The sequence below is a fragment of the Eucalyptus grandis genome, chromosome 4 (genome assembly GCF_016545825.1).
Source record: "Eucalyptus grandis isolate ANBG69807.140 chromosome 4, ASM1654582v1, whole genome shotgun sequence".
NCBI classification, from domain to species: Eukaryota; Viridiplantae; Streptophyta; class Magnoliopsida; order Myrtales; family Myrtaceae; genus Eucalyptus; species Eucalyptus grandis.
The window spans coordinates 24,279,010-24,301,384 of NC_052615.1; the positions used below are offsets into that span (position 1 = coordinate 24,279,010).

The window sequence follows — 22,375 nt, forward strand, 5'->3', positions numbered from 1 at the left end:
TTACCAAAACAATATTGAATAATAATTTTTCCTATTCCTTGTTACCAAAACAATATTCGAATGAATCAGGGAAAAAAGGTACATGCAAGAGTTAAATTAGGTCATCCACTATTTGCTTATTTTACCAAACGACGGGGAAGAAAGTAGCTTAACCTAACATTTGCAACCCTGAGATGCTACTTAGGCAAAATAGCCAAAATAGCGACTGCGTTCATATTGACAATGATTGTTTAACGTGAGGCCTTGTAAATTGTCCGAGCAAAGGAAAACTGTTCTAAGTCCACGGTAACCTCCATGTTCACCTGCCCTTGGAAGACTAACTTTTACTTATGGCCATGCAAGAAAAAGAAGTAAAACTGCACAAAGCTCGAGCTATTTCCAGAGCTACAAATGATGGGTCACAGCTTCGGCATTGAAAATTTGGAATGACGGAAACATGATTTTGGTATTAATGATAATTTTTTGACTAGTTGTGTGTGCAAGTGTATATATAGGGTATGTATTTAGTAGAGGATAGACAAGGGAACATGTTAAGATAATTTCGAGAATATAGGTCATGGGATAGTAAAAAAAAATAGTTCATTCGTTGAATAAAATAGTTTGTTAAAGGAGTGTCGATGAAGGAGCTAAAGATTTGAGTTTATGAGCTCAGCCCCCGCACATCGACATAAATGAGCCCATCCCTTTTATAAGCAATCTCCACCGTAGTTGAAGTAGATATTTTAGGATTTTTTTCTAGATACATGCTTACGTGGACTCCTTTTAGATAGCAAGCTCCATCTACTCCTTAAAGGACTTGAACACCACCAGATTCAACTGCCCACTATTAGAGTGAATGTTTCTAGATATTTCTTCAAAATTGGATCAAAAAAATGGATCACTTCCCCAACACTCCTCCTTAATCCATTTTCATGATCTTTCGAGCACGCTTCATGATCTTTCAAACTTGTCTTGAAATCCCTCCGGTGATCGGTTCCATGCCTTTTTCGTGATCTTTGCTCTAAGAACCCTGCATCCATCCATAGTTGATTTGCTAAAACACTCACATCTTTCTCTAACTCGACATATCTTTCTTCAATGATGTCTTAGATGTCTCGGCCATCAAAATGCTCTTAGTTGTAGATATTTCCATCAAATTAGAGATTGGTATTTTTAACAGGCAAGTTGGCCTTTGTTTTAGCTCTGGCTTTAGAGTCGGGTCCGTCTCTGACTTTTATTTAGTTGAGAATAGTGTGGAAAAATGCCCAACACCATCCGAACATGCCTAACTCTGAAACCACGTTGAAGATTTGGAATCGCATAGAAGCACGATTTTGGTATGGATAATAACTTTTTTTTGTCAATGATGTGCAAGTGTATATTTGTGTAGTATGTATTTGATTAAGGAATGGACAAGAGACAAGTTAGGATAGTTCAAGGATATATGTCACGGGATAGGAGACAAGAATATAGTTTTTTTAGTGGATAGAAATGTGGTGTTACATTAATGGAAGGAGGGGATCTTGTCGTGGGTAAAGTACAATGATATGGAGTTTATCTAATGCTTCCAACACCCTAAACAAACCAATGCAAGCTCTCTTTCTAGAGCTACCTACCGACTTCTTCAAGGAAAGACCTCCACTTTTGTTAGAGACTTCATGGCTTTCCTTGTTCTCAATGCATAGGCTCCTAGAGACTTCAACATTTGCGCTTTCTGGACTCTTTTGCACACATGCATTGCCGCCTAAGACTAGATTGTTTGTAATATTTTTTCTAGACTGCACTAACAAATGCCTGGAAGATTCTAGAAATTGGACATCTTTGATGTGACTAACATATCCTTTGGGAATTTATTACCTTTACCAAAAAAAAAAAAAAAAACATATCCTTTGGGAAAAGTAGGCAACCCACGAAACTAAGTGGCACGTCGACCACACTTCATACGCCACCCTCACTCTTATCTCCTGCAAATTCCTAACAAGGGAGAACAAACGTTTGGTAGAAGCCCTGAAGCACACTGTGCACGCCTCCCTGTAAATCCCAGTGCTTGTAGTTTTAGTTCCTCTCAAAGAACGGTTTGTGCCCGCATAGGTTACTCGAACTATCTGATATTAAAAAAAATCACTCTCACGTTGCACAAAATTCTTGCGGAAAGCTCATTATTGGGTTGGGATGAGTTTTTGTCATATTAAATTTTTCACTTGTTTCATTCTCCTACACAAACTAGAAGCTGCACTTACAAAAGGTGAAAGCAGCTTCTATGAAGAATATGAAATATAAGCGACTGGCCTTTTTCTGCAAAGATCGAAACAACGGCACTTTTTTTACCAACCGACTCAGGCTGCTTGATCTTTTATTCATAGCAGGCACCGAAAAATGCAACCTGTGGTGCACTTCGCAACCGTTTCTGCTAAAAGGCCTAACGTACACTATGACGGATTTTTTTTTGGAAATTCTCTATAAATGCATGAATTACTTCTCCTCAAAACAATAATAGAACATGAAAAGCTTTAGCGTCAGATAGTTAAACGTGGGTATAAATTGCCATAGGACGTTTGGCTGTGGAAATATAGAAGCCTTACAGAATTAGACCAATGTACAGATGCAAAGTTGTTCCGAGCTGCATCATTATGCTAAATAATCGCATTAGATACTATTTAGAAGTACTGGTTCTCTATGAGGTATTACAGGGATGACTCAGATGCAACAACCACATTTAATAAACATATAGAGTCATATCGCCTCCTGAAGATGATACAGCCCAATTGATCATTACTGATTTGCTCCTTTCAGTGATTTTCACAGCAAAAGAAGCCTATAAGATAACGCAACAGGAGTGCTTTATATTTCCACAGGTCGAGGTAAAAAAAAATTTGATGTCCTCAAAGACCTCGTCAGCAGGCTTTCCAGCATCAATCTGAATAAACGCCGAGATAGATAATCAATCAACTGGAACAAGAACACGCAATTCACCTACCGAAGATTTCAACACATTAAGAGACTTTAACCTTTCTGACTTTTCCCTTGGAATCGTAGTACTCAATAACTGGGAGGGTAGACTCCTTGAACACCTTAAACCTTTTCCTTATTGTTTCTATGTTGTCATCTTCTCTTCCCTTCAAAACCAGTTACAAATAGTGGAAAAGCATCAGATTTCTAAAATAACTAGATGAGCTGGAAAGATGACAAAAGCAAGAGTATGTGTTCGTAAGGTGACGGCAATGAAGAAATAATTGCCTGACCTGATTCCTATTCAACAAGCGCCTTTCCATCTCTTCCTCAGAACAATCAAGAAACAACACAAGTTTTGGCTCAATTTTAATCTGCAAAAATTTCACTTTTCAACCCTTTGAGGAGGAAGATCAACATGCAATAGCTAATAGGCTCACATTGAAATGGGTGGGATGATACTAGATCAGTAACTAGATTAGAGAAGCGCATTGCAAACAAAAAAAAAGGTCTGGTCAAACTTACAACAGCTTCATATGCAGCACGATTTTCCTCATTCCGAGGGAAACCATCAATAAGCAACTTGTCGTTTCCACATTCCTGCATCGCTTTCTGCAGGAGCTTGATTGTCAATTCTGGAGGCACCATCTTTCCCTCCTTCATCATCCTCTGGATCATAGTCCTGCCAATTGAGAGAGGAAATTTGGTTGGTCGTCAAACCTTCAAAGAGACAACTCAATTGCATAAGAACCTAAAAGACATTGGATCCTATCATGTGCATGCATTCATCTCAAGATGGCTTCAGTCATCTCTCTGTTAAAAGAAAAGCACCCAGGAATGTCAAACATGTCTTATGCCAGTTAGGCCTAACAACTGAAGTTTCCACCTTGAGATTAATAGTTTCCACCTTGAGATTAATTCTTGCTGCCAATTAGTCTAACCCAAAGATGATATTTAATGGCCAATAGAGCTGCTCATCATAAATGTGATTTGAAGCAAGCTTGTTTAACAGCACTTTTTTGTCAGTTGTAAGCATAGGATAACAGGTTATAATGTGTGTAAGTGACAAGCTGTCATGATTAATAGGCGAACCAGTCAAATACACGTCTGAAAGAGCTCAAGAGGCTACCGAGTGTTAACTTGTGAAGGACACGGTTCTTTTTCACGCTGTACCATTTAAGCTGCGATGTTGGGTTCAAAATAGTGAACTAACTAAAAGCCACATACGAGTTATGTGAACAACCCATGGGGAATTGCAGCTCTGAAGCTGGTTCGTCATCTCAACCAGAGTTCAGAATCACCATTGAATCAATAACAGCACAATGCAACCAATTGCTGCCCAAGCGGCAAAACTCTTTTGTGTGTATGTGCGTGCGAGTGAGTGCAAACAACCCATGTTGCAAATTGCAGCTTTGAAGTCGGTTCGTCATCTCAACCAGAGTTCAAAATCAACAGTGAGTCAAAAACAACACAGTGGGGCAATACTTTGTCCCCGTGCAAACGAACCATGTCACAAATTGCAACTTTCAAGCCGGTTTGATATGTCAAGCGGAGCTCAAAATTAACCAATTAATACCCAAGTGGCGATACTCCCTGAACATGCCTGGACTTGCATAATTAGGTTTAGTCAAGAAGAGGACCCTACCACTTGAAAATAGATATCTGTAGCGAAAAGTACAAGCACAGATAATGGCTATACTAACTTCCTGAAATAATAGAAGATCAATAATAGCGGCATTATTACCCATTTTCAGAACCAGATCTAATTTCATCTCGGAGAAGGTCACCAGTACTGATATGAGTGAAGCCAAAGTGCTGAACAATTTTATCACATTGGGTACCCTTTCCACTGCCAGGTCCACCTGCGAACTTAAGAAAGTTAAATTAGAAAGGTTGAAAGAGCCTCTATTCTTTGGCAAATAAGAAGGTAGAAATCTTCCGAAGCAATAAAAATACTCCTTCCAAAAAGTTAAAAGGAATTTTGAGGGCACGTATAAAAATCTTTATAAGCAAAATTAAATGTGAATACATTAAATCATATATTACATAGCTAAACTTTCGGCCATTAAATGATGCAATTCTAATATTCTCCATCAAGAAGATCTACATGAACACCAGTTTGTCGTGATTATAAGTAAAAAAAACTATTAAACTTGCATAATAGAAAATGGTCACACATAATGCCCCTAGTAATAAAATATGGTGCATTTCAAATAAAAGATTTATATCATGGATCTACCATATGCTCATTCAGTATTTAAGGAATAGAATATGATGAAATCAAAGGAAATAGAAAGGTTAATGCTGAAAAAAGTAAGGAAGCAAATAAAGTCAAAAGGAAAAAGAACCGAGTGATTAAGTTGAATTGTATCCTACCAAAAAAAAAAAAAAATCTCACCCAACACTAAATCAAGCACCAAACGTATGATCCGCAGGGGAAGGATCAAAACTTCAAGCGAAAGACAAGCATATTGGAAATTTGAAACACAATGCATCACTCAAGCAACTCTGCTGAAAGATCCGGATTAGTCAACTTTCTACAACTTTTTTTTTTTTTTTTTTGGCGCTAAACTTTCTACAACTTGACAAACTTAAATAATGGGCAAAAATAGAGTATCATGGAATCTAGTAGAAGCTAACTCACATGGAATTGGTTACGATTCAAGAGATTTTGCTGAAGAAATAAAGGACCCCTGTTATCCCTATAGCAAGTCTCAGAAACTTAAGAATAGATGCTCACCCAAAACAAAAACAACTGTGGGCCTTCTCTGTGCCAAGGTTCCCATCTGTAAGCACGGCAGTTTCTTGTGTCAGCATCGCACATCAGTGAAGTTGGAGGGAAAATGTGTCAAAAGCAACTTTGCCCAAAATAAAGAATCTTCACAACAAACAGTTATTCTTCATATCAACAGTCTCCACTGAATATGTTCTCACAGCAAGTTGTCAAGTCACTTTAATACAAGGATGCCACACAAACCTTACATTAACACGAGTGTGAGTGTGAGTGCGAGTGTGAGTGCGAGTGCGAGTGCGACCGCTCCCTAGCCACCCACACATACACATACACACGCACACGAGAGAGAGAGAGAGAGGGAGACAGAATCAAAGGTTTTCTGCAACATGCTTAATGCCTTGTATCTCATCATCATGAATGATAAGTGCATTTTATTAGACTTCTTAGTTCCAAATTTTGCGGTCCATTGTACTGAACCTGATCCCCTTTCTCACCTTATCAAAGGTTTAGATGACACTTTTTGGTGTCAAGGTACTTTTCATGTGGCCCCAACTCTCAGCAATAAAAGGCACTTCTGAGTTATTACTAAATGTTTGAGTGTGGAAAAAGAAAAAAGAAAAAAAAAATCAAAGATGAGCATGGAATGCAGAAACAACTGAGGTTGAGAAGGCTTACACTCCATATTGGAAGAACGAATAACGTATGACTGCACATGAGGCAGTATATCATGGCTACCGCTTGGTGCATTTTATTGGACTTTTTAGTTTCGACTTTTGTGGTCCATTGCACTGAACCCTATCCCCATTTTTACCTTATCAAAGGTTTAGATGACATTTTCTGGTGTCGAGGTACTTTTAATGTGGCCCTAACTCTCAGCAATAAAAGGAACTTCTGAGTTATTACTAAATGTTTGAGTGTGAATGAAATTAAAAGGTGAGCATGGAGATGTAGAAACAGCTGAGATTGAGAAGTCTTGCTCCTCCATATTGAAAGAATGAATAACATATGACTGCACAACAGGCAGTACATCATCACGGCTAGTGTTTAGGACTAACGTTCAAAACAGGACACATGTAACCAAAAAAGAATTACTAGAGAAGAAATCAGATGCTTGCCTCCATTGCAACATCAGTAACACTCCCCATGAGAGGCAGCTAAAGAATGTTGAACCACAAGATCTGGTTCACCAAAGAATAATTGACTCAGAAAAGCTAAATTCATGCTATCAATTCTTGCTAGAGGCTACCATCAAGAGGCCATGTTAAGCTCCAAAGAGTTGAGTGCATCTTCGAGAGCATATACCATAAATATTGACATCCAATTTGCCATAAAAGTAGATCAGTTTGCAAACATACACATACAAAAATATCTGCTGATGGATTTTGTTGATCCTTACAAGCTTAAAAAATCAAGATAGGCACTTTACCCAAAAAAAAAAAAAAAAAAGATAGGCATATCTATTTTAAAATCAAGGTGGCCTGACCGTAAGATAAAAAGCTTCGTTCATGATAATCTTATGCACATACACTAAAATAAATATGCTTCTGCTTTCTCAAATATAAAGGAACTTGAATATGACTGGTGAACATTTTGACACAATGCTCAACTAGGAAGGAGAAAAATCTTTCTTTCTTTTTTGCACTCCTCATCTCTCTTCCTCGAATCCTATCAAACGCGAAAGTAGAAGAGGAAAGATCAGCACCGGAAGAGGCGAACCCCGATGCTGGCTCGGTTCACAACCTGGCCTGCCGAACAGTTTAGAGCCGAAACGTTACCGAAATTCTAATGGTGAAGAGGAAAAAGCTGTAAATCGAGGCTTTATAGACTGCTTTGCGTCATCCTGACGGTTAAAGTTGTAGACAACCCTCTTGTGAAGCTCACGAAAGGAACGCGCAAAGTAATTCCCATCTCAGGTTCAAGTATTCTATAGCCCAGACCCATTGTGCGTAAGGCCTAGCTCGGAATCTAATTCTAGTATAGAGTTCCACTACAAGGGTGCACCATTGCTCGAGAATTTTCAAATCTGTCCTTCGGGATTTCACTGCATCGGAGCGATTCAATCTTCCAAAGGTAGAAGTCTAATTAGCGATGGCTTTGGCGACAACAATTTGGCCGACGACCGTCTTGAACTGTACGCTCTTTGGTGGCAAATCGTCATCAGAGTATCACGGTAGCCATGGAGTGATGGTCGGATGGGATGGGCATTCGATTAAAGGCTATTCACCTACAGATAAATCTAGGTCAATTTATCGAGGGAAACAAAGTGGCACCTAGAGGAGATAAAGGTAACGGTTAACCATCTTGTGTATTTGCTACAGCAATGCGAAATAACCAACTAGCCTGGATGTGAAATCAATTAACTAGCGATAGACAAGACAGATTCATTTGGACAAATTGTTATTATTGGGATGTGTAGCGAGTTACCTCATCTTGGGAAGGTAAAAAGAATTGTTATCACCGCCATTGATTTCATGCTCTCATCCTAGCTCAAACCCATCTTTATATAAGGTGTAGCTTAGGGGCACGTATGTTTCTACTTAAAAGACAAGTGAAAGCTGCCCTTTTTTTTTTCCTTACCTATTTTTGAAATATTTATGTACTTTGAAAGCTTCAAGTAGTTTAGTTTTAAAACTCAAAATGCATGTTCACAAGAGGAGTTTGTATTACGTGAAAAGTAAAAATGACTCCATATATTCTAGGATAAAGTGTTAGACACCTAAATTTAGGACAATTTTAATTGCATGAAAGTCAGAAATCGAGCCCACTAATTCTATTAAAATTTAACCCTTAAATAAAGATGTGCATACTGCATAATCTTGTGATCTCTTTATTACATTCTTCCGCATATAGAAATTATAGACAACTTTGTTTAAGAATAGCATATATGCATCAAACATATAAATAACGTCTATGCACGCAGTACACGGACCACTCTAAGCAAGGGAAGAATGAAGACATTCATGGAAGTGGGGGAGGAACAACCGAGATTAGTAGAGAAAATGACATGTTCGGTCAATGCATTTGTAGAAAGAATGAGAGAGATGAGATTGGAGATTAGAAATAGAGAGAGAGAGAGAGAGAGAGAGAGAGAGAGAGAGAGAGAGAGAGAGAATAATTAGCATTCACCATCCTTTTGGGAATTCTTAGACAAACCGCACGAAAGGGGCCTCTGTTTCATTTCTTTCCAGAAATGGGGAATCTTCATTAAAGAAAATCAGGGAAATCCAGATCAGCTCCACCAAGGCCTCATTTGACCTGGTGGCATCATTAAAAGGGGAATGCGCATGAGCAGCACACGTTCTAGGACTGGGATTTTCTTAAACTTCGCTTCTATTGCAAAAACTTTAATATTTTTGAAAAATATTTTCAAAAAAAATATTCTTTAAAGAAAAGCAATATTTTTCAGTATTTAACTAAAAATCTAAAAGTAATTTATAAATTAATTTCCGTCTTTTGGAAGAAAAAAATATTGAATTTATTAGAGCCGGGATTTTCTCATGCCCAACATGGGAAACTTGAACGCCGGTGCCTAGGACTATCCAAACCTTTCCGAAGGTAAACAATCAGGGGAAAAACATGCAGATCGAATGCACGAAAGGTGTGCAGGATTGTGCATGAAATAATGACTAACTAATATGCAATCTATACTAATTTTTTTATATTTTTCTATGTTAAAAGAATTTGACTTATATGCACTAATTACCGAAGGACTTGCAAGAATGATATGGCTATATGACACGAATGGTAACTTCTATACGTCATGTGATTGATTTCAAGTACTACTCATGCGCGACAATAATCAACGTTAATACTAATTAATCTACTAAATGCCATGAGACATGAATTTTAATCCATCAATTTTTTTGTTCTTTTCTTTATTAATTAACAAAAAGACCCCAAAGACAGACATGCATTCTAAATCCTATATGCAAGATGACACATTTTAAATGCATGTATATGCAACCCTAAGTTAATTAACATGAATGACCTTAAGGAAGTCACGAGCCCATTCTATAATGAGGACTATATGAAATACTATTTTTATTTTATTTAAAAAAAACAGAGAAATTAAATTCTAGGACTCTAATATGACCTAATCAACTTACCATGAATATAGAACTATATACAATGCTGATGATGCTAATATTTTCTAAGTGATGCGCATCACATGATATGAGATTAAACTAGCCTCAGGTCTACATGCAATCTATATGCAACCTTGTGGCATGTTTATTTGGTTTCTATTACAAAATTTATGTGTCGCGACCTTCACAAAGGTGAATTACCCAAGACAAAGTTAATGGATTACTAAGTCTGAAGACTTAGCAGGACCCTCCCAAACCTTACCAATTACAACTTGGTAGTCGCAAATTAACCCATTTAAACATGCAATTTTATTCAATTTACAACCGCCGCTGATCAGTTAAGGTTGATTAGAAACTCAAGTATGGGAGAATATTTTACTTTCGTGAACTAGTAATTTAATAGGTTTTGAGACATGATTACGCTATATTAATCGAACACCCTTATGGTACCTTTTATTTTCAAAAATATTTTGTAAGCAGTCTTGGTTGATTTTGAACTAAATCACTAATATGCAAAGGATGGTCATGCAAGTGCACAATAAATAAAATAACATCCAATAAACCCAAATGACGAATTGTAAGAATTATGATTAACCTTAAAACAAAGCAAACTATTAATTCATTATTGTCTACTCTTCTAAAATTCTACAAGATGTTAGTTAGAAAATGCATGTCCTAAACATGATTTCTAAATGATATGACATTTAGTTCTTTTTTTAAATCAATTATGTGCAGTTTTAATCTAAATTTGATATGCATGATTTTTACCTAATGCCATGTGACGTGCAATTCGTATGACCTATCTCAAACTATAGTAACAGGTGTGCAATCTAATTTCCATGGCCTTAAATATGCATTTGCTACATGACATGGGATGGATGACATAGTAATTCTATATGCACATGCATGTTCTTTTTAAGATTTATTTATTTTTTAATTTTTTATGATTTTTCATTAGAATAAGAAGTTACCTCAAATTAACTATGTCTCATCTAAAAAAACTCCATGCATGTCTCTAATTTCAAAATTACCAATTTACTACCACTATAAAAATAAAAATAAAAATCCACTATGAAAAGATCAAATCGCCCTACTATATTATTAAAAATTCTCAAGCCCCCAGCTCTCCTATAAAATTTTTATCCACAAACCCCCGTGTCTTCTTCGCCACACACCACCGTCCGCCGCCGCCGCCACAACCCCGGTCAGCTGCCGCAGCCATCCCAAACCTCCCCTCAACCTCTGCTCGCAGTGCCTCGCTCATTCTTCTATGCAATTTCTCTCTACTGTCGCTCTCTCCCTATCTGCTCCGAAATCTCAGAGACCTCCATGGAGGTCATCATGGGCACCGGTTGCTGACGACCTCAGCTTGAGGTCGCGAGCTGCCATTGAGGTCGCACATGGCTCGTGCTGGCCGTGACCTTGATCAAGGTCGCCCGTGACCTCAATATGAGGCCTTCCATGGCCTGAGGGAGGTCGTCGGCCTCACGCAGCCATGTTGCTACTGCTACCTCGACCGAGGCTGGCAGAGAGAGAGATATGCAACTACAGAATTCGTGACCTGGGATGGGATTTTCTTAGAAAAGAAATGACTTTTTAGTAAATAAAAGCGAAAGGATACCTGATGAAAGTGTACGAGAAATGTTCAAGGAGCGCAACTCGGAGGAAACAAGATTGTTTGAATGAAGAAACTAACAAAAATATTGTATGTTACTTTACTCGTAGGATTAGACAATGTGTGAAATTTAGGGGCTTGGGCCCCTTTTGTTATAAAAAGAAAAGGGTGTTCCAGTAAGCTAGATATACAGCTCATGGGCAGCAACGGCTATTAAAATTTTGAAGTCCAAGGATGTTTATTATATATGTGAAAAAAAAAAAAAAAAAACTCAAGCTCCTGAGCTTGAAGCACGACTTTCAAATGCAATGATGGCCGCCATCTTCAATTGAAGGCAAAGGTTACTTCATTTCCTCAGACCACAACCATTTCAAAGACCCAACTCTGTATGACTTCGATTGATAGATGCAGCTAAAATATAGAGTGCAGAGATCATTTAACGTTTTTCCCAGTTTTCTGGAACTCTTCACATTAGATGATAGCGTTTTGGATCCACGTGAATCCTTCCCATTAGGCGGCCCTCCTACGCAGAGATTGTTGCGAAATGATGAATTGTCATGAAATGTCAGCGAGATAATGCATGCCGACGTACAGAAGAACGTTATGGCAAAGACGCAACTCTATTATGTCCTGAGACATTCTAAAACATTAGAGTAAAAATCTCTTAATGTTTTGGGAACAACCGTTTCGAGAGCAGACATTTGCCTGTACTTGAGATACTTTTGCATTAGCATAGAGGTGATGCATGAATATCTCACACCCATGTTTTAGTGACTGATTGTTGACACTGGTGGTGAGCGAGGGTACGGAGGAAAAGGAGGAAAAAACAACAATCAACCATGTTGGGCCGAGGGGTGCAGAGGAACTTTATTTGCAGGTTAATAAACCTTTTAAATGCTGTCGGTATAAGAATACAGAGCCATATATCCCATCACATGCTTGTATATAATTCCTATTGCTAAAATAGGTGCAAGAATCCTCCAAAATGAAGCAACAATAGGCAGGTACAACAGCATCATCACCTGGCATGGAACAAAGAAAATTCCAGCGTTATACATCACTGTGTTCCTCACCGTAATTAGATTTCTCAGGAAAAGTGACGCGATATAACAGGCATACAAAGTAAGGTGAGTTTGTCTCTTTTCATATGTAAGTTCCATTCAGTGAAGCCTCTTGAAATTAACACATTGAAAGATTTGTAGAGACAGTGGACTAAAGAGTCAAACATGCTACCAGAATAAAAGCTATGTTCAGCCATCTCACTTTACCTAATAACTAAGCAAATGGTTTGTCCCAACCAGACATCAAACTCTTTCACCAGCCATTGGCCGAACAAAAAAAGAAGCACGAAATATGAAAAAGAAAGAAAGTACCCCTTTCCAAAAGGAACAAAGGAAGAACATGGGAAAGTTCTAGACCATCCATTATATATACTCAATGATAATTATTGTAAGAACCTTCCTTTAGCCCCATATATGAAGTGGAAGCAGGATATACTCGAATAGATGTATTCCATAGTTCAATTAGTGGAGTACAGAATCAGGTTCTGTTTCATATAGAACATATCAGAATCCAAACTTGGAATATCAACATTATTAAGCCAATTTCAAATCATAGTACTAGCATATGCTCAAGAAACCTTTATACTCAGCTGTACTCTCCCAACCAGCTAATTATCTCAAAACGAGGGGCAGCATAGGAAAAGGAATTTGCATGACCACTGGAACAAAATCTAAATGCATTTCTTCAACCTTAAAATTTAACCCATATTGACAAAATTGAAATGGTACTTGTGAAGGTTGAGATAATAGAGTTACCTCAGGATATCCAAAGCTGATCACAGAACATAAATGGATGCTCTAGACAGTAGCCTGCAGATATGTGCAAGATAGAATTAGCACCTACCGTTCCCATCCTTTTTACCAGAACAATATATTCAAATAAATTAAGTAAAAAAGTACATGCAAGAGTTAAAGTAGGTCAACCACTATTAGCCTTTGATCAAAAGAAAGAAAAAAACACTATTTGCCTAATTACCCAAGGAGGAGGGGGGAGAAAGCAGCTTAGCCTGACGTTGCAACCATGAGATGCCACTTGTGGCAGAATAACCATTATGTTCATTGTATTGGCAATGATTTTAATACAAGGCCTTTGTGAATTGTCAAAGCAACAGAAACTGGCTGTGCCATCACCTTTCAATTTGACAAGTGGTAAATGGAGAAGTTAATAAATGTGAGCACCCCCTTCCCACCCCCCAAAAAAAAAAAAAAAAAAAACACTTTATCCCGTCACTTTCTAAATATTAATCTGATTCTTTATACAACAGGTTAATGGTGCTAAAATGCATTTTTCTGTCAGAGTTATGCTATGATTTCAGCATTTAATTATAGAATGCAGACCTCCAAATTCACCATTCATAGCACTAGGTAACCTCCATGTTCAGCTGCCCTTGGAAGACAACCTTTACTTGTGGTACTTAAATTACTGCATAGGGCCAGTCTAGGAAAAAAGTACAGCTGTACAAAGGCTCAAGCTATCTCCAGAGCTACAAATGATGCAGCCATGGCTTCAGAAATCGAACATCTTAAAATGAGTCAACACACTTTGGGATAAGTTGGCATGTTGACCACCCTTCATAAGCTGTCCTCACTTTATCTTCTATAAATGTGAATTCCTATCTAAGGGAGAGTGAACCATTGGTAGAAGCCCTTAAGCACTCCACACACCTCTTTGTAAATCCCAATGCTTGTGGTTTTTGTTCCTCTCAAGGAAGGATTTCTACCCACAGAGTTTACTCAAACTATCTGATCGAAAAGTCTCTCTCCCTGCTCTCATATTACACAAAAGTCTTCTAGAAAGCTCGTTATTGGGTTGTGAAGAGTTATTAAGTTTAATCCTTTACTTCTTTCATTCTGCTACAAACCTAAAAAACCTGGAAGCTGCATCTTCATAAGATGAAAATAGCTTCTATCAAGAATCTAGAATATAACCAATTGGCATCCTCTGCAAAGAATGAAAAACCAGCACTTGATTGATCAACCAAGCAAGTGTTTCTCGATCTTTTATTCCTACCAAGCACCAAAAAATGCCACATGTTTTACATTGCATCCATTTCAACTAAAAGGGTAATGTACAATATGACAGAAATTTTTTTGGAAATTCTCTATCAGTGCATGAATTACTTCTATTCAAAACAATGATGGAGCTGAAAAGCTTTAAAGTCAGAGAGAGAGAGAGACCGGGTGAGGGACCAGAAACAGGAATTGGGAATAAGGGGCAGAGCAACTGCAATCTTTCTTCTGATCTTAAATGAGGGTATACTAGTTGTAGGACATAAATAGAGCCAATTTGGGTGTGGAAATAGAAGCCTTGCATACAAAGTAGTTAAAAGCTACATCATTATGCTAGATGATCTCATTAGATATTGTTTTCAAGTATTGGTTCTCCAAAAGGGACTACAAGAATGAGTCAGAAGCAAAACCACATTTAATAAACGTATAGCATCACATTGACTTGTGAAGACAATACAGCCCAACTGATAACCTTAATTTGTCCCTTTAAATTAAGATAACACAACTTTGCCACTTTACCTTCTCAGAGTTTGAGGTGAAAATTACTTTGACGGCCTCAAAGACCTCTTCAACAGACTTTCCAGCATCGATCTGAATGAAAGTCCATATAGATAAGCCATCAAATGAAATAACATCATGCAAATACACCTACAGAAGATTTCAACACATTTAGAGATTTCCTCACCTTTCTGACTTTTTCCTTGGAATTGTAGTACTCAATAACTGGGAGGCTAGACTCCAAGAACACATTGAACCTTTTCCTTATTGTTTCTATGTTGTCATCTTCTCTTCCCTTCAAAACCAGTAACAAAGAGTGGAAAAGCATCAGATTTCTAAAATGACTACATGAGCTGGAAAGGTGACAAAAGCAAAAAAGTCTACTTGTATGGTAAAGGTGGTGAAGAAGTAATCGCCTGACCTGATTCCTACTCAACAAGCGCCTTTCCATCTCTTCCTCAGAACAATCAAAAAACAACACGAATTCTGGCTCTATTTTAGTCTGCAAAAATCTTACTTGTTATCCCTCTAGGAAAGAAGATCAACATGCAATAGCTAATAGGCTCACATTTGAAATGTGAGGGATGATACTAGATTAGTTCTAAGATTAAAGCAGCGCAACTCAAACAAAAATAGGTGTAGCCAAACTTACAACGGCTTCAAATGCAGCACGATTTTCCTCATTGCGAGGGAAACCATCAATAAGGAACTTGTCATTTCCACTTTCCTGGATTGCTTTCTGCAGGAGCTTGATTGTCACTTCTGAAGGCACTATCTTTCCCTCCTTAATCATATTCTGGATCATAGTTCTGCCAATTGAAATCGGAAATTTGGTTGGTCATTGGACCTTCAATGAGACAATTGTAAAAGAACCTAAAAGACATGGCTCCTACAATGTGCATTCATTCATTTCGAGATAGGTTCAGTCATCTCTCTGGTTAAAAAAGGCATAAAGGAATGTCGACCATGTAGTTAGGGCTAACAACTGAAGTTTCCATCTTGCAATTAATCATTAATGCCAATAAACAGGAATCTAAATATGTCCAACCCAAAGATGACATATTAGTTATTTGAATCAAATTTTCAGTGCACAAAAAGAAATTGAAAAAAGCAAGCTTGTTTAAGAACATTTCTGCCACTTATAAGCATATGATTGCGGGTTAAAATGTGTGTAAGAGACAAGGTGTCGTAAATAATAGTTGAAACAGTCAAATACACACATCTGAATGAGCTTAATAGACTACTGAGTGTTAACTTGTGTGGGACATGCTTCTTTTTCACGTTGGACCATTTAGCTGTGATGTTGGGTTCAAAACAGTGAAGTAACTAAAAGTCACAAACGGGTTATATGAACAATCCACATCGCAAATTGCAGCTTGCAGTGAGTCAACAACAACACAGTGCTAGCAATTGCTGCCCAAGCAGCAATACTCTGTGCATGAGTGCACATGCATGCAAACAACCCTTGCCGCAAATTGCAGCTTGGAAGGTGGTTTGTCATCTCAACCAGAGTTCAAAATCACCAGTGAGTAAATAAAAACACAGTGCAACCAATCACCGCCCAAGCGGCAATCCTCTGCACACATGCAACTACCCATTTTGCAAGTTGCAACTTTCAAGCTGGCTTAATATCTCAATCAGAGCTCAAAATCCAGTGAATCAATAACAACACAGTGCAACCAATTGCTGCCCAAGCAGCAATACCCAACCCCCTCGCACTGTCTCACTGTAGCCATTAAAGCAAGGTATCATTACAACTAAAGCGGATGCGAACAACATTATCATCTGCCATATAACGATTCACGAAACATTATCTCAATGGAAACAAAGCCAAAAAAAATTGTGAAATGACCAAGAAATCCTGTTTAAGTGAGCATTGAAAATAATACAAAGGAAAGAAAAATAGCATCACGTAAAAAACTTCACTTGAACATGCCTGGACTTACATAATTAGGTTTAGTCAAAAAAGGATCCTACCACATGGAAAATAGAGAATGCACATATTTCTAGCAAAACGTAGAAGTGCAGATACTATCTATACTAGCTTTCTAAAAAATAGAATATCAATGACAGCGGCATTGTTACCCATTTTCAGAACCAGATTTGATTTCTGCTCGAAGAAGATCACCAGCACTGAGATGGGTGAAGCCAAAGTGCTGAACAATATTGGCACATTGCGTGCCCTTTCCACTGCCAGGTCCACCTACAAACTTAAAAAGCTAAATTAAAAAGGATGAAAGAGCCTCTACCTTTTGGCAAAAAAGAACTTAGAAGTCTTCTGAAGCAATAAAGAAAAACTCCTTCCAATAAGTTAAAAGAATTTTAAAACCCATATCAAAATCTGTAGAAGTAAAATTCGATGTGTATACAATGAATCATAAGTTTATCGTGAGTGTAAGCAAAAATTATTAAACATGCATAATAGTGAACAGTCACATATTACGCCCCTTAGTAATAACGCATGATGCATTTCAAATCAATCTTTTGTATTTAGATTAACAGTATGGAGCTACTGAATGCTCATACAGTTTTGAAGGAATAGAATATATAGAAATAAAAGAAAATAGAAAGCTAATGCTGAAAAAGGGGGAAAGAAATAAAATAAAGTTAAAAAGAAAAAGAAAAAGAAAAACTGAGTAAAAAAGTTGAATTTTGTCCGACAGAAAAGGAAAAAAAAATCTCACCTAACTCTAAGTCAAGCACCAAACATATGATCCAAAGGGGAAGGATCAAAACTTCAAACGAAAGACAAGCAATAGTGAAAATTGGAAACACAATGCATCCCTCAAGCAACTCTGCTGAAAGATCTGAATGAATCTACTTTCTGCTACTTGACAAAATCAAATAATAATCAATAGTATCATAGAATCTAATAGAAGCTAACTCTGATGATATTAATTATTATTAAAAAGACCATACTGATGAAATAAAGGACCCCGTTATCCCTAGAGTAAGTTGCAGAAACTTAAAAGTAGATGCTCACCTAAAACAAAAACAACTGTGGGCTTCTTCTCTGTCAAGCTTCCCTCCTGTAAGCAGGCAGTTTCTCATGTCAGCATTATGCATCAGCAAGTTGGAAGAATATGTCAAAAGCATATTTGCCCCAAAGAGAGAATATTCACGACTAGCAGCTATTCTTCATATCAACAAATTTCTCTGAATATATTCTCATACCAAGTTGTCAAGTCACTTTGATACCATGGATGTCACACAAACCTTAAATTAACACACCCACACACATACACAGACACAGACACATACACATACACATACATGCACACGCGAATGCAGAGAAAGGGGAGGGATAGAATCAAAGGATTTCTGGAACATGATCGGCAAGACAAGACAGCTTCTCACCTAGAACAAGATAATGTAAAATGAGAAACCAATCAAGCATTTTATTCTAAAGTTGTTTTCACTTAGGAGACTTGATCTAGCATTTCAAATGCATCTTATCTCATCATCATGTATACTTAGTGCATTTTATCAGACTTATAGTTTGAGGTCCATTGTGCCAAACCTGATCCCTTATCATCACCTTAGTAGGGTGTCAAGATACTATTGACATGCCCCAAATCTCAACAATAAAAGGAACTTCTTAATTCTTACTAAATATTTGAGTGTGAATGATATTCAAAGATGAACATGTAGATGCAGAAACAACAGAGATTGAGAAATCTAACACTCCAGATTGGAAAAATGAATAACATATGAGGGCAGATCAGGCAGTACATCATGGCTACAGTTTAGTACTGACATTCAAAACAGAACACAAGTAACCAAAAGAAAGCTCTACTAGAAAAGAAATCAGATGCTTGCCTCAATTGTAACATCAATAACACTTCCCATGAGAGCCAGCTAAAGAATACTGGACCGAAAGATCTGGATCACCAAGAAGAATAATTGTATTAGGACAGCTAAATTCATGCTATCAATTCTTTGTAAGGCTGCCAAGTAGAGGCCATGTTAAGATCCAAACAATGGAGTACGTTTCAGAGAAAAAATACCATAAACTATTGACATATAATTTGGCACAAAAGCAGATCAGTTCGCAAACATGCACCGTATCTGCTGATGGATCTTCTTGATCCATACAAGCTTAAAACATGCTTACCCTTCACAAAATCAAGGCGTTCTAACTGTTGTGGAAAAGCTTCAGTATAACCTATTTATTCCATTTTACCAATTAGATCTGATCCCGAATAAACCCTTAAGACGAAATCCTGCAAATCCAGATCATTGACTCAACTAATGCACGACTTGGAAGATCAAATGGTACAACTGAATTCACTGCATGATGGTCGTACTTATGATTCAATAGCTAAGTACTCGCACGAGCAAAAAGATTTACCATATGCACGATATGCCTATGCTTTTAAAAAAAAAAAAAAAAAAAAAATTGAACTTGAATCTAACAAGTGAACATTTGGACACAATGCTCAACTGGGAAGAAGAAAAATCTCTTCTTTTTCCCCCTCCTCAGCTCTCCACCAAGAATCCTCTCGGCCCCAGATGCCGAAAAAAAGAGATCAGCACCGGAAGAGACGAACCCGGTGTTGTCTCGGGTCCCAACTAGGGCCGCCGCACAATTCAGAGCCAAGACGTTCCGAAATTCAAACGGAGAAAGCGCGGAAACGCAGAGCAGTCGATGATACCGGATCGAATCAGAGCAAACAGAACAGATCCGGTAAGAGCCGGTGGGACACGACCATGCAACGAGGCGACGAGACGAAAGCATAAGCAAAGCACGGGAGAGATCAGGAAAGCCACGAGCAGATCAAGCAGAAACCAGAAAATTGCAGGAAGAGAGAGAGAGAGAGAGAGAGATTAGATCTGGAGGATGGATTACCTCTGCAAAGAAAGGATGCCAAATGCGAGAGGGAGAGAGAGAGGGAGAGATCTGAGAGGAAGATGGGAGATGATGCAATGGCGGAGAGAGGAGGAGGAGGAGGAGGAGGAGGAGGGAGGGCTTTATAGGCTGGTCGGGTGGTGGGGATTTGGCAACTTTGCGTGATCCCGACGGTTACAGTAGTTACAAACAACCCTCGCGCCCGAACCTCGAAAGCAGCGAACGCGCACTGTCGGTGTCGGAAATTTCCCCCAACTCACATTCCATACATAAGCCCAGCCCCGTGCAGCGGACGAGGTTTGCCTTAGAATCTACGGCTAGGATACGCGGTTTATCGCGAGGTGGGGGGCTGCGAACGACCAGAGATGAGCGGAGAAAATGACGTCCGGTCAATGCAGTTGTGAAAAGAATGAGAGAGATGTGATCGAAGATTAGAAAGAGAAAGAGAAAGATGAGATTTTTGGGCACACCGCACGAAAGGGGGTACACAAAAGGGAGGTCACCTCCGCAAATTACTAGTCCATTGACTGGGCAACAGAGAAGACGAGGATAAAGGGTTGGGGAGAGAGACAGAGATGAAAAGTAACGGGAGAGGGAAGGGAGAGGGGAGAGGGGAAAGGGGGAATCTTCGAGGAAAAAGACGAGGCACGCCCAATAAATGGACTGATAATTTTACAGAGTTGGCCTCCTTTATGTACTCAATATTTTCTCCACGAAGGGAGGACGCTTTCGTGTCTTCCGGGAAAGGGGGAATCTTCGAGGAAAAAGACGAGGGAAGTCCATTGATCAGCTCTGCCGACGTTGATTTGGTGGCGAATTTGCTTGGGCAATTTACGAAAAGGGGCTGTGCGTGAGCGGGATCAACACGGAGAGAGCAACGCACGTTCTGGTGGACTATGACTATGAGGAGCGCAGGCACCGGGAAAATCAGAAATGAGAGAGAAGACGAGTCGACAAGAGCCGCGGAGGAAAATCAAATTAAGATTAGGCATCTTTTGGTTTTGCAGAAAATTAAATTTTCTGAAAAATATTGTCCGAAAGGTCATTTTCTAAGGGAAAAAAGGCAATGTTTTTTTGGTGTTTGGATAAAAAAATGTCAGGCAGTTTGAATTAACTTTAGGCAATCCACTAAAATGTGAGGTGATCGTGCGGGTGCACAATCATTAAAATAATATTAAAATAATAGTTAGCAGTCAAGGAAAGCGTTTAAATAAATTGCATGGGAGAACAAATATTTAACATTAAGTAAAAGATAAATGCTAATACTAACTAGACTAAATGGAAGCCAAAATTAACATACCAAAATTGTACTATAAAGGGTGTTTGTCTTTAAGGACAATTGAAACCCTAAAGGCCTAGTCAAACTTGAGCATAATTCCAAATTGAAAGGCTTCCTATTTTTTAGAGAAAATTACTGCAAATATTCATTTTAACCTTTTCAAGGAAATTTATAAAAAAAATTAGAATTTTTCTTTGTATTTTTCTCTTTTTAAATGAATTTTCGAATTTTCCCACTGGATTTTTGCAATTTTTTATTTTTTTTTTTTTTTTAAACATCGAATTTTTTAATGTTTTCTGAGTTTTTGAATTGTCGGAAAAATTTTTGAATTTTTATTACTTTTCGAAATTTTTATTTTTTGAAAATTTTTAAATTTTTAATATTTAATATTATTATATTCAGGAAAAATGGGTTCGAACCCGGTAAACCCAATCCGCCCGCTGATCCGATCCGAGCCCAAGTCCGACCCACGTCAGATAAAAAAAAAAAAAAAAATTAGTTTAGTTTTTTTTCAAAAATATATATTTTTCCTTTCTTTTTTTTTCTTTTATTATTTTATCCTTCTGCTGCTCCATCTTTTGCACTTGCTCAGTCCCGAAGCCAACTTTTGCTCTTTTTCTTCCTATTTCTTTTTGACCTTTTTGCTGCACTTTTCTTCTCTTGCGTTTTCTTTTGTTTTTTCTTTCTTCTGGTCTCCTTCTTCTCCATCTTGTCTTTTTTTCTTTATTTACACGTTCGTTCCCCCACCCTCACCGAAACAGCCATCCTCCAGACGAACTCTCACCGGAAAGTTCTTTCGCCTCAACACCAATCACCAACGCCGACCTACGCGGCCGCGAACGAGCGGTGCGGTCGCCTCCAGCGGTCCCCAAACTCCGGTGACCACACTGACCCAATCCGAGACTCGGAGACTTGATGGACCCGATCCCACCATCGGTCGAAACAGGCGACAAGAAAATGCCGACTAAGCAACCACGAACGAAGGAAACACGGAATCACGACTAACATTCCGAAAGCAAAGCAAAAAACGGCGTAAGTGCTCACAGATCTAACTAAGACATTTTCACAAACAGTTGACGTGCGATAACAAATCCTAAGGTTTCCGGCACCACCGGGACTCGAATCCACGCCGGCGACCTCGACGCACGACATACGAGGACTGTGGAAACAAGATATAAGGACGACAAGGGCCGGAGCTCGTGCGAGCCGAACGGCCGCGATCTCCGGCCCGGTGTGCCCAAAACGAGAACACGAGCGAGAGGCAAGCGTGCTCGGCTTGAGGACATCGCGGAAGGTCCTCGGACCTGCAACGCGGG

At 38.5% G+C, this 22,375-nt stretch overlaps 1 protein-coding gene across 5 annotated transcripts; it reads right to left on the bottom strand.

Moving 5' to 3' along the window:
• Positions 1-2,576: 2,576 nt before the first annotated feature.
• LOC104441324 (UMP-CMP kinase 3) lies at positions 2,577-20,418 on the bottom strand. 5 transcript variants are annotated; one of them, XM_010054439.3, is made up of 10 exons: positions 19,781-20,025; positions 18,751-18,813; positions 17,915-17,960; positions 17,017-17,134; positions 15,584-15,740; positions 15,353-15,433; positions 15,119-15,226; positions 14,953-15,024; positions 13,180-13,233; positions 12,179-12,384 (listed from the first exon to the last, which is right to left on the bottom strand). In XM_010054439.3, the coding sequence occupies exons 2-9, from the start codon at positions 18,778-18,780 to the stop codon at positions 13,222-13,224; spliced, it is 624 nt and encodes a 207-aa protein (XP_010052741.2). In that variant the 5' UTR covers positions 18,781-18,813; positions 19,781-20,025; the 3' UTR covers positions 12,179-12,384; positions 13,180-13,221. The 5 variants fall into 5 exon arrangements, with proteins under 5 accessions (XP_010052740.1, XP_039167270.1, XP_018727608.2 ...); XM_010054438.3 differs by lacking the exons at positions 12,179-12,384; positions 13,180-13,233; positions 14,953-15,024; ... (2 more) ...; positions 15,584-15,740; positions 17,017-17,134 and adding exons at positions 2,577-2,896; positions 2,988-3,095; positions 3,222-3,302; positions 3,454-3,610; positions 4,673-4,790 and having other exon boundaries at positions 19,781-20,418; XM_039311336.1 differs by lacking the exons at positions 12,179-12,384; positions 13,180-13,233; positions 14,953-15,024; ... (3 more) ...; positions 17,017-17,134; positions 19,781-20,025 and adding exons at positions 2,577-2,896; positions 2,988-3,095; positions 3,222-3,302; ... (1 more) ...; positions 4,673-4,790; positions 19,046-19,287.
• Between the last annotated feature and the right edge of the window lie 1,957 nt (positions 20,419-22,375).